Source organism: Eptatretus burgeri, chromosome 5, assembly GCF_056783735.1.
Source record: "Eptatretus burgeri isolate ZD-2024b chromosome 5, Ebu_testis_v1, whole genome shotgun sequence".
In the NCBI taxonomy this organism is placed as follows: Eukaryota; Metazoa; Chordata; class Myxini; order Myxiniformes; family Myxinidae; genus Eptatretus; species Eptatretus burgeri.
The window spans coordinates 64073481-64086672 of NC_140965.1; the positions used below are offsets into that span (position 1 = coordinate 64073481).

General features: G+C 43.2%; 1 protein-coding gene across 7 annotated transcripts in view; it reads left to right on the forward strand.

Annotated features, from left to right (window-relative positions):
- The window catches only part of LOC147026564 (E3 SUMO-protein ligase RanBP2-like), a 128654-nt gene that overhangs the window by 14834 nt on the left and 100628 nt on the right, over positions 1–13192 (forward strand). For all 7 annotated transcript variants that reach the window (XM_085882118.1, XM_085882111.1, XM_085882115.1 and 4 more), the window contains exons 4-7: positions 6332–6487; positions 6677–6892; positions 9459–9583; positions 9982–10171. In XM_085882118.1, the coding sequence (XP_085738244.1) occupies positions 6332–6487; positions 6677–6892; positions 9459–9583; positions 9982–10171 (687 nt within the window). The remainder of the gene's footprint in view (positions 1–6331; positions 6488–6676; positions 6893–9458; positions 9584–9981; positions 10172–13192) is intronic.

The window sequence follows — 13192 nt, forward strand, 5'->3', positions numbered from 1 at the left end:
CAACGCTTGCATGAAGCTTAACCTCACCAAGTACCAACCAGACTACAAAGCCATCAGCAAATCCATGCAGCACCAGAAGTCCCATTAATGGTGAGTATTATAACAACATTATTTAAAAGAATAAATTCAGAGGCTTATTATACTAACATTTAGTTGAATTCAGTCTTAAAATATATTATATGGCTCTCACTGAAATATGATTTCCAAATATTTTGCTTTAATGGCTCTCTGAGTCAAAAAGGTTCCCGACCCCTGGTCTAAGGCTTAGTGTAATCACTGTACCGGTCACTGTATTCACTTTCTGAAGCACGTATTGTAAATGGTGATTGGCTTTTCTTTTTTTACTCTGCATTGGCTTTGGGTTTTGCTTTTTCTCCAGGTGTTTCCTCACCTTCTGCTACCTCTTGCACTGCTGCTTCTACTGCCCCCATCCCCTGTACACCGATGCCTGCTGTACCAATAGGTGACAGGGTATCCAATGCTCAAGCCATGGTCCTTGCTTTCCTCGCACAGCATTCCCTTCCATTCAGCCTTGCCCCTGAACTGATAAGCCTGGCCAAAGCACTCAACCTGGATGCAAAGGCCCTTGGTCAGCTCACAATGGACAGGACATCTGCTTCCTACAAGCTTAGGTTTGGACTAGGACATACCGTACATCACCAGTTGATATCAGCACTGCAGAGGGAATACTTCTCTCTGAACATTGATGAGTCAACAAGCACAAACCATCAGAGGGTCTTATGTGTCCTGGCCAGTTACTACAGCCCACTGCATAAGCAGGTCATAGTGCAGCATCTAGAGTCCCTTGTTGTGATCAAAGTGGACAGTGCCTCGTTGCACCAGGAACTGGTTGACTTGTTGAAGAAGTATGAGCTACCGTGGAAGAACTGCATATCTATCCTCATGGACTCCTGCTCAGTCATGTGGGGATCCAAGTCAGGAGTCGAAGTTCGCATCAGGGAAAACATCCCACACATGTTGGACATAGATGGGGACTCCTGTCACCATGCTCACAATGTGTCCAAGAAGCTGAGCGACCCATTTGACAACTTCGCAGAGCACATCCTCTGACATCTACAATGACTTCAAGTGGTCACCTGACTTAAAGCAGTTCTTGCAGGAAATCTGTGGGCTGATTGGTGTCAGGTATACCATGCCAGAGCGGTATGTCAGTCACAGGTGGCTCTCTGTGTATGATGTCAGTGTTGACACTCTGCGGCTGTGGGATGCCTTTGTTGTCTTCTACTTTGGCTTCCTCTCTCAAGCTGATCACACACACTACTTGTCACAGGTTGTGGAGGTCTACCATCGCAGGCACGTCGACACAAAAGCCAAGGAGAGAATACGCCAGATCCATGATGTTCTGAAGAAGAAGAAGAATATGACCAAAGATGGCAAGGCACGAAAGGAGCGTATACTGCAGCGCGTCTTCCACAAGAAGAAATTGATGAGACTGATATTGATGTTCTATACATCAGTGTTCCCGCTGCTGAAGAAGTACGTCCTCCTGTTTGAGATGAAGGCCCCACTGATCCACAAGCTCAATGACCAGCAGGTGGACCTTGTCCGAGAGTTCATGGCCTGCTTTGTCAAACCTGAGAAGCTGCCATCCTCAGGCAAGAGACTTCAGACCCTCGACCTGGATGACAAAGCCAACCTGCTACAAGTGAAGAAGATGTTTCTTGGAGTTGGTGTGTCTGAGATTGTCAACACTGCCCGTAGCGGAGATGGAGAAGTGCATGACTTCTTGCAGAGTGTGGAGAAGGCCTATGTGACATGTCGAAAGTACCTCCAGAAGTACCTATGTGACATGCTCCTGAAGTTGCCACGCCTGGTGACAAATGTCCTTGCACCAGTGGAATGTGATGCCTTTGAACTGGAGGTTCGGAGTTTCCAGATCGACTCTAGCCTGCCACCAGCTCAGGAAGATGAGTCTGCTCGCATCGACGACTGGTGGACCAAGGTCTTTGAAGGTGGAAAGTACCCCCTTCTCTCAAGAATGGTGAAGGCTCTCCTGTCCTGCTTCCATGGGCCACAAGTTAAGAGTGCCTTCAATCTCATGGGAGATGTCTTGGATGTCAGATCACACTGACTAAACATGGAGACCTACAGCGCAGTGATGGGTGTCAAGTACAATCTTCGATCATCAGGAAAAACTGCAGTGCAGTACTACAGTAGGACTGACAAACTGCACAGTCCCATAGACTCAGACCTGTGCAAGAACATGAGGGGAGCCTACAAAACCTACAAGGCAGAACTGGCAGACAGGAGGGACAAAGAAGAAGAAGGAAGGCGCGAAGTTTGGTGCAACTGCTCTCAGTAAGTTGACCAAGCGCAAGACCAAAGAACTGACTGAGAAGGCTGTAAAGAAGGCAAGACTCTCACCAACGTGCAAGCAAGAAAAAGCACAACCTGAACCAAAAGACAAAGAAGTGAACAATGTTCAGTGGTTAGGCGCCTATTGACATTATCGACTCAAAAACTCAACAACCAGTGGATGCAACAGTATTACCAATTGTGAACTTATTTTGCAAACTTTTAGTGCAACTTGTTATCAATTATTGTCAACTTGTTATGCAAACTTATTATGAAACTTGGTATCAATTATTGTCCACTTATTATGCAACTTGGTATCAATTATTGTCAACATTGTTTAATTTGCTATAAAGACAATGAAAGAATATTATCCTACAGATTGATTCATTATTGTACAATGAATTTTGACAACAATTTACATTACAACATTGATTAATAATTTGCAAGATGAATTTCATGTCTTCAATGATTGTCTTCAGTGCTTTTACCCTGTTAACAAGGACAACACTATACACAATCCTCTTAAAAGGGACCAGGAAATGCAGTAGAATGCAGGTGAGAACACCTGGAACCTTTAGCGTTCGGCGGCCTGCGCGGCCCCCAAACCCTGGCCTAAAAAATTTTTCGCCTCGGCCCATCGTTTTTTTGTCTTTTTTTTGCATTTGTACATGTAATAAGTGATTTCCAACAAAAAAACATGCCAAAATTATAATTGCGGCTGATTTTGGAACTTCAGATGGATATACCCACGTAAAATCAATTTCTGTCTCAAGGAATCTAGTTATGACGAATGAATTGAGTATGTAAAAGGGAAAGTTGCAAACTATAACTGTGAGCGCTGTTGACGTCAAATTGAATGAATAGGATATCAGGTTCACTTGAGTGACCTAGCAGTATTGGCAGCGGAGGTTTTGCACTCTACCGAATGCTCCCCCTCTAGTTTCGTATTGTTTTGTTAATGTGACGTGGTTCTCTCTAAGCCATCTTTGATAACGTTGAAAAGTGGGTGCTTTATTTCTCTTGAATCGGGTTTTGTGGCTTGCTTGCGTGTAAGCGCTCAACTTGATGAACTATTTCCAGACCATGATATCATTATCGCCATGCTTTTTGAAAAAAAACTTGGATGTTGTAATCGGTTCTGCCTGTCTGTCTCTGTCTGTCATGCTATGTCCTAAACGGTTGGGTGGAAATTTCACCGAATTTAGTTGTTATGATCACCACTTGGCACAAAGGTTCGAGAGCAGTATCATTGTTTCGCCACCCGCCAGGGTGCGGTCAAAAGGTGAAATTCTGTAAAATGCAATTTTGGGCATATTTTAAAACATTAAAAAAACAATAAATTTTGTACATGCAATCAACATTGGGAGACTCGTGAAATATGTAATTATTCTTTTGGATTTGACTCCTGGTTCACGCCTCAGGGGGTGGGGACTGAGGGGCACAGGGGTCAAAATGGGAAAACATGTTTTTCAACTCAGCATTTGATATTGGGTTGTTTCTGGTGGAACTTTTTGCCATCTTTCAACTTTGCTTTACGTGGAAGCGTGGGGATTTGCGATGACATACCATCGCACATTTCACTCTCGTTGATTAATTTTGATGTTCCTGCATGATCTACATTGCATCGCTATTATAACTGTAATACTTTCTGAAATTGTTTTTATTAATTTTATTGTAGAAACACTGTTGAGGCTCATGTGAGAGCTAACACACAGAACGTACAACAAGGGAAGCAAGAGACAAGAGAGGTGGGAGAGGGAAGGAAAAAAACAGTGTGGAACAGAGACATGAGATGTGTGGTACATGGGGAGAAACAAGATGGACACTAAAGGGACTTTCAGGTCCTTACATTACAGGGACTTTCAGGAAGGAAAGCAGTGAATTTTAAGGCGGTGGGTTTGGGGTGGATTCGCGGGGGTAGAAATGATTGTGGTTTTGGATGGGGGGAGATTAGAGATGGTGTCATTGTATCCAAAGTGGGATTTTACTTTGTATTCTTTAAAGAACAGCTTAAGAAAATCCTTACTTTGCTCTCAAAAATGAAATAATACCACCCCTGCCCTTCAACCACCCTACCCACTTCAACCCCCTTACCCCTTCTCGCCACGTTGACGCATCTAGTTCTGTGAATTTTCTTTCCCTTGGAGAAAGTACGAGAGAGAGAGAAACCTTTATTTCTCAATGTGAAATTTTAACTTTATATATGACTTGAACAGTTTGTTGCTTTCATTATGACAAGTACCATGCCATGGATTTCGTCCTCCTTACAAATCAGGGTCATCATTTTGACTTCTTGGTTTGTAAAAAATTTTTTTTAATTTTAAATGATGCGAGTTTGTATTGCAGTCAAGGCTGCTGGAAGAGTAAGTTGATGGAGGGTGAAAAGGCAAAAAAATTCACATTAGGGCAGTGGTGCAACAGATGGACACAAGCAAGGGAATGAACGATCAGAAAAGAAGCGACGGGATGGCAGGAAATAGTGACCTATAAGTATTAAGGTTGGATTAGGTAGGAATAATGGGGGTGGAAAATATGATTGGGGATTACACCAGATGTTGGTTGGTGCACTGCCTGCTTTTTAAGCCTTGGAGGGAAGAGTCGGAAGGAACAGCCTCTGGAGGATGGTTGTATAAATTGGAAAAGTGAGGAACAAAGGAGTTGAGGTGTGCAGTCATCCTATATTTGGGAAGTTTATCCAGGAGAGGGTCACTGGAGGAGCTGCAGAAGGACAGAGGAAGCTAAACTGGCGGAGAGGCTACCAATATGTCTGTGATGATAGCAAAAGTTCTTGTGTTTTAGTGTCACGAGAGATGGCAATAATGTTGAGAGCTTTAGAACTTCAAAAATATTCATGTTGAGAAATTTCTGTGAACAATTTAACTTCCGCATTGAAACCTGATATTCTGTTTGGCTTTTCTGTGTAGCTTGGTAGTTTTCTTCTTCTTCTGGAGGGTACTGTTTGGGGGGTGGGGTGTGGGTGTGGGGGTGATATTGGCTCTTGGTGCCTCGGTCTTTTTTGCTGCTGTGTCAACAGATTCCAAACATAATATCCTCAAGCATTGAGATGTGCTCTGTGTCTCATATTGGAAATGCAGGCAGAGGTTTTGTTTTTGGAAAGTGTAAGCAATGCTTTAAGAATATTTTGTTGTATAATTATGGTTTGGTGAAACTCGTCATTAAAAAGGTAGAATATTTTTTTACGTTGACTTTTTGTCGGTGTCTTCAGATCATCAAGATCTTAACATTTGCTTTTGCATTACTTCAAATGTGCAGCCATTTAGGCTGTGGTACCAGCTTTAAGGCTTACTCTTGCAAGAGAGACTGTGATCTTGACCCTCTTGAGTAAGTGTAGATGGGGTAATTGAAATGGCACCAAGTGGCCTTGGACATCGAACCCACATTTCCGAAGCAAAGCAGTGAGTGGATGAAATAGGCTGGTCATGTCAAGCTCATGAAAAAATGTGACTTAATTACCATTGATCTGCTTGAATAAAAGCACAGGAATCTTTTTGGACGTTGCCATTGAAGTTAAAATCGCTGCGTTCCGCCTCATTGTTAGTGGTCGCTGGTTTAAATTCTTCATTGATGGAGTCTGCTTGAAATTTCAGTTGAAAAGTAAGCTGTTCTCGGCACCCACTGATCCAAGCAGTTTGACAAAGTCAGGGCCACACAGACATTGCTGTACCTGGTGAGGTCTCAATCTGGCAGTCATGAGATTCCTTGTTGGAGATTTGCTTTTGGAAATGTCATTTCATCAAAATCGGACAGCAGATGAAAGAGAATAAGAGTGGGGAAGTGTAGAAAGAAATGAAGGGAATGTACATGTTTGAGGAGGTACGCTTGTATTTAAACACGTGTGGTCGGTCATATTTTCGACACCGGTTTTCGCATGCATAATAACTTGGCCTCTTGCCACATTTCATTTTACGACTCCTTTTTATTTGTTTCAAAGCTGACATTCATCACTCTGCTATCATTCTCCAGCTCTGCTGTTCTAACACTTCTTTTCTTTTAGCGCTCATTTGAGCTTAATGGGACCCAAAAGGAATTGGTGTTGAAGATAGCAGAGCTTCTCAGTGAGGGGCGAGACCCTCAGGATGGCCGTGCTAGGTACTGGGTGGACAGAGCAGCACAACTTTATCCTGGGAGTCCCGCCGTATTTACACTCAAGGTACAATTGTGATGCCACGTGGCTCAAATCTTGGCTGTTCCATAGATTTTAGATCATTGTGGTTCTTGGCTTTGATTTCATGTTTTCAAACCACTCGCTTTATTCGCAAGTGTTGTGCAATAGTCAACATCTGATGCAGTTTAACCGTCGAGCACTCCACATAATGGACTTGCTGTTCTGATATGGCAGGAGTGCATGGCGAGGAGCCCTGATGAACTTGAGGATCTTCTTCGTGCTGAGATAAACTTGCGGCCACGTGACATGGATCTGCACATTCGCCTTGTAGACCTGCTGCGCTCGAGTGGCAATCCTGAGCTGGCTTTAAAGCACATTCGTGATGGCTGTCTTTTTGATGTTTTTGCGCAAAATCTTTCATGGCAGCAATGCCTGCTCTCCACACTGCAGGTAACCAATAACAAAGGTAATTTATAACATGTTATAAATATTTGCCGGATTGGTCATACGGTCAACTGTTTTTTTTTGTTCTACCTTCCCATATGTTAATCATACACTTTTGCTGTTATTATATTGAATATTCAATGTAAGGGTAATTGTTTTAATTGTGCTGTAAAATTTTCTTGTGTTGTCGAGATGTCAAAAAGCACACTCCAGTGAAGATTATTGATAACTTGATGATGATGATGATATGAGTTCCCTTTCAAGTAACTTCAATGCACGGAGATCAAAGGCTTCGCTATGGTTGCCAACATATGGCTGTTTGTCCGTGCTCTATCCTTTTTGAATTCCGAGCGTTAAGCAAGGAAGCAGCACGTACAATTTTTAGTCTTTGGTGTGACTTGGCTGGCGTTTGAACCGCCAACCTCACAGACTCTAAGCAGATGCTCTTTCCATTATGCCAATGAGTCTGATTGAACGTCGATTTTTATTTATTTTTAATTTTTATACAATTTCCAATTGGTCAATTTTCAATATTTGCAACTGATTCAGATGTATATTCTACATTTCAGCCAGAGGCAATACTGTATAAAAGTTATTGGAAAAAATATAGATATATATTTAAACTTAATATATATATATTAAACTGTCGAAGTAAAGGGTTAGTGCTGAAAACTTTTGTAGTTTTATTGTCTTCCCTGAGCAAGTTACATGGGAAGTAACATTGATGCTGGTCAAACCATTCTGGGTAAAACGAAGATGGCAGATCATACAGTGATGTGGCCTGTGGAACAGAAATGTATCATAAGTTAATTGTGAAGAACATCAAACCAGTGATATTCACAAGAGATGGGCATCATCGGCAACCTTTCTTGTGGTTGTGTGTTTGAATGGTGCAGCGAGTTAAAAAAGAAATGGCCTCAAATTGGCGTGGGTTGTTGGCTATAAAACGGCTGTACCAAAAGCTAATCAGAGATCCACAAGGGTAAAGCATTCCTGCCTCTAGATAAATTAATGAGAAATTCACTCATTCTATTTGCTGCTTCCAATAACCTTTTATACAGGGATATAAAATAATCAATTGTATTATGTTTATGTACAAATTTTCCAATTTTTTTTTTTTTTTTTTGATTTGCGTTTGCTTCACCTTTTTCTCTTTATTAGGGCTTCAAGCATGGCTGAAGCTCTATTGAATTCGTTAGTATTATTATTATTAAAGGCATTTTATGTTTTACTGACCGATTTTGTGGTGGATCTGGAGGGAAAACTGTTGGATGAAATTCAACGAAACTTAACAGGATAATTACTCACCACCTGAAGTTTATACTATGAAACATTTGATGACGTAGGTCACGTGGTATGGCGGCCATATTGGATTTTCTCCAAAACCTAAAAACTTCTTCTCCAGAAGGGATAATCCGACAGCCTCAAACTTTTGCTCACATTTGCTGCATTCCATGGGAATGTTAAGTTGTTAATTTGGTCCAAATCGTTATCTAATTTATATGATTTCAAATGATGCCGATTCGCCTCATTAAATATGCAAAATATGCAAATGAGAGTTTAAAAAATTTAATGACACATTTAGATAGGACATAAAGAGGGGACTCCCAATATGTTTATATGATGTCTGTGTTTGACACCAGTGAGGCCCCAGAGCCCCCCAAAGTTGAAAATGACCCATTTTTGAAATGTCATAAAATGAAAACAACGCTTGGATGAAATTCAATGAAATTTATCCATTTAATAACTCTCCACCTGAGGTTTATACTTTGAAAATTTTGATGACGTACGTCACATGGTATGGCGGCCATATTGGATTTTCTCCAAAACCTAAAAACATTCTTCTCCAGAAGGGATAATCCGACAGCCTCAAACTTTTGCACACATCTGCGAGGTTCCATTGGAATGTTAAGTTGTTAATTTCGTCAAAATCGTTGCAAAATTTATATGATTAAAATGATGCCGATTCGCCTCATTAAGTATGCCAAATATGCAAATGAGAGTTGAAAAAATTTAATGACAGATTCTGATAGGCCTTGAATAGGGGACTCCAAATATGTTTACACTATGTCTGTATTTTACCCCAATGAGGCCCCAGAGCCCCCCAAAGTTTAAAATCACCAATTTTTGACATGTCGTAAAATGAAAACTAAAGAAGATAGTCATATAGTGACCACACATTCTGGAAGATATTTTAAAGTTCTTCGAGTTCGCCATTTACATTAATATGCAAATGTGTAGTTATTGGACTTTTTTGGGGACTTGAAAATTTGTCCAGCCTCGATTTGTCCAATGTGGTTTCTTTCTTTATCATGTATTGCTATGGGCTTTTTAATCCTTCATTGATATAATATGAGGGACACCATAGCTGGACCCCATTGCAAACTCGAACTAACTTTCTAACTAGGAAAACCCATATCATGTGACAGGGTGATAGTGTTGAAATTTGTTAAAATGGAGGCACGCCTTGAAGCCCGGGATTACTGGTTTACCAGTTTTAATTTAATTTTTTTTGCCTAGAAATGCGTACATATTATAATACCCACTACCAATGTCACCATTTGTCTTCTAGGCGTGTGATGCTCTACGAGCTGATGATGTTGAGTTGCGCTTGCATCTGCTCCTAGCGATGCATGGTGTTGTGCAACTGTCAGTAGTTACGGAGCGGATTGAGCAAGCGGCTTTAGCCCTTTTTCGGTAAGACGATACTTCAACATTGCATCATTTAACTTGACTGGTGTCTTTCTTTTTTTATTTTTTATTTTCAAAACCATCCTTGCATGTTGTCAGTCTTCAAAGCTTTAAAATGTTTTATTTTAGTTGCACCATGAAAGAAACTTTACAACTTTTGTTAAGCACAGTGAAAGTTCGTAAGGTCTAGTTGGTAAAGTGTAATACAGTGTGCATGTTTGAAAAAAAAAAGTTTTTCCTTTTGGCGAGATCCAACTGGGAGCTTTAACTAATACCAATGGAGAGCTATGGATTTCGTGATATCAATCTATTTGGTTGAGTAATGTTTTGAGTTGGTATTGCAGGGAAAGCTGATGAAAGAATAGAACCTGTCCAGTTATGAGCATGAATCGCACCGCTTGTAGGTTTGACCAGGAACTTGGCCGAGAAATGGATGAGCGACAAGGGAACGTTGTGGATGCTCTCCTGCTGGAGTTGCAGGGACATCTCTTCTTGCATTTGGCAAAGATGTTGTTGCGTCGAGCTCGTGATCGCTGTGTCTCCTGGAGAGCTATAGCTGACCAAGTCACCTTCTCCTATCTCCTTGCATTCAAGGTTCGGCTCCATCATGATCTTGTATAGATTATGTTGGGTTGTATTTTTGATAGTTTACTTTTTCATAAATTTTGATTTATTTATTCAAAGTGCCCTTCTAGTTTAATGATACAAGACTCGTTCAGTTTTTACATGTACACCAGAGACCTATGGATCCTGAGATCTATACGGAGCGATCAAAATGGCAGTGATTTGATTTCCAGGCTCCGCCTTGAACGGACAAACTGGCAGAGAATATACATATTGTTGCGGATCTGGGGTTTAAGGCTCGTCCCGAGAGGAAGCACTCTGGTCCTTCCCGAACGCTCATTCCTGAGGCCACCGGGTACAAATATCTCTGTGCGCCGGCAGGTTGCTGGGCAACCATGAACGCAGATTGGTACTGCCAATCTTGGCAGGGTTACACTACTTTGCGTGTTACCATTTCTGGTGTACTGACCATACCAAGCAAGTTTCGTGCCTTCGATGCGTATTTGTGTTAACTTACCGTATCAGGTGCAGCCGAGCAGAGCTGTGAAGTACGCATCGGCTAATAAGAGCAAATTAGTGGGGCAGAACTTCCTGGCTAACCTGTGTGTGGATTATGCTGGACCAATAGGGGAAAGACAGACCGAGCTGGGTATATTTATAATATAAGCAGGTTTATTAATAATTAAGGTGAGGAAAGGGCATGTGGTACAATAATAAATAGGTTTTATGACAAAAGTAATATTGTTACCAATCTGGAAGCTTACTGCACTCAACATTCAGTCTCAATAGAACAGTTATATCGGTAAGTGTGTGTTTAGAGTTAGGGCCCCCTACCTGTGTCTAACGGGAATTGCGTGTGTGCGCTGTGGATATTCGTTTACAACAACACGCCTTCACCTCGCTTCCTCACACCGACGCCATTGTCTACGTGCGTTCGACCACGTACGTGGGCGGAGTTTCCTCGGCCACCAGAGCTCTGACTCTGCCACAGAGATATGAAATGTTCCCCGCGACCAATGAGAGGCGAGACGTCTCAGACACCGACATTCCCACAAACCCCGGACCAATGGAAGGCGAGACGTCTCAGACGACAATCCTTCCCATGACACCCCAGCCCGCAGGAGAAAGGCAATATAAGGAACGCCAGGGCCTTAGAAACAGCGTCAAGGTTGGGCGATCGGGTTTGAGGTGCCGGAGATCGACTCGTCTGGTCTGGTCGGCTTGGCAGTGCTCGGGTCGTCCCTCGTCTCATCCATCTGGCGTCCGACGCTTTTCCTCCGTCCCTGGTGCTTGGAGTGGCATCATTGCTGTGGGTTTGAGTCCCCAAGAGCCAGATCGTTGAAGACCACATGAGGTGGACAGGTCCAAGTGCAGGCTCTGGTCTCTAGCTCACCTGTCCTCGAGCTGGAGGCCTTCAATAAAGACCATTGGCGTGTGTGTGTGTGTGTGTGTGTGTGTGTGTGTGTGTGTGTGTGTGTGTGTGTGTGTGTGTGTGTGTGTGTGTGTGTGTGTGTGTGTGTGTGTGTGTGTGTGTGTGTGTGTGCGCGCGCGCCCATCTTTAAGTAGCAACTGTTAAGTGCCTTGTACATTATTTGCATTTCATTTCTTATAGTTGGTTTAACTCTGCCCTTACGTGCTCCCCTTATTTCCCTATTGTTTAATAAAGATCCCCATTTGTGAAATGTATCAGCCCGTTCGTGTCCTTTCCTCCATTGGCTTAGCGTGTTGGAAAATTAGCAAGGCCATTGTGCCGCCGTAAGGGGACCTTTGGACCGACAGATCTCGGTGACCACCCGCTCGGGTCACACATGGTTCGAGTACGCTAGCTTCTCGTTCCGTACGGGTGCCGTCGAGGTTGTGAAGACTCTGTAAATTGCCAGGTGGATCTCTAGGTATTTTGAAAATTGGCAATAACCCTGTACCACGTGGTAGAAATATTGATGCTTCACGGTCCGATAAGGGACCCGTATTCTTCGGAGTTTTCCGAAGAAGTACGATCTAAATTCCGGGTGATCGGCGGAGTCGACTATGCGGCTCCATCTTGCGGTCGTGCTCGCAGCCGATACCCGGCCCCGCAACAATATGTACAGCAGGGGAAAGCGAGGATTTGTGGGGTACAGCAAAATAAATGTGGGTATTTACAAAAGAGGACACGTTGCAGAACTCACCCGATTCAAAGAACTTACACTAACATGACAGGCGTCATCAGACACGCACCCGAGGAAATTAGAATAGTAAGAAAGATGGACAGCTCGAGGTGATTGCGACCTCCAGAATACCTGGTGCGTCTGACGGACCAGCGCAAACCCAGTCGCTTAAGTGGCGGAAAGATGGAGGAAACCTGGGGGTGTCTCCGGTGCATACGTGAGGAGGTGCAAGTGGGGTGCAGAGAAGGGGAAAAATGAGAAGAGGTGTGTGTCTGTGGGGTTGCTCTTTTAGGTCTTGTGCGTCCACAGCAGACGAGACAGAAATGAGACAGAACGTGTAAGAGGGAAGCTTAACAATGGCATGTGATAAGGTCTGTAAATGTTAATGCTAATGCTCTAGGATCTCTCTCGCGTTCTGCCCACTTGTCCACCTAGCACTCTGTTCCGCCTTCCTCCTTGTGCTGTCTATCAAGCCAGAACCCTCCTCTCCTCGCTAAGCACCCAGCACGAAGACCTCAGCACTTAGTCAGCCGTCAGCGACTACTTCTGACTCTCAACTCTCACTACTACTCTTTCAGGGTGTTTTATAGATGTCCGGCAAGGGAGGAGCCCAAAGTTGGATCAGGATGGTCGTTGGTCGATCAGACCAGCACCCCCATTGGTGCATGGATGTCTTCCCAATAAGTAGCCCCACCCCTGCGAAGACTGAAGTCGAAAATGGCCTCCAACCCCCCCCCCCCCAACCTCAGCCATGTGATGGAGCTCTGAGATTAACATGGGGCACTTGTTTCTGGGCGCACTTTCCGGCCATGAACGTGCGCTGTATACCAAATGGGGATTGTGATTTAGCGGAGCGCCAGGGCTATCTTAGCGATGCTGAACGGATTCCAGCGCAAACTTGCGC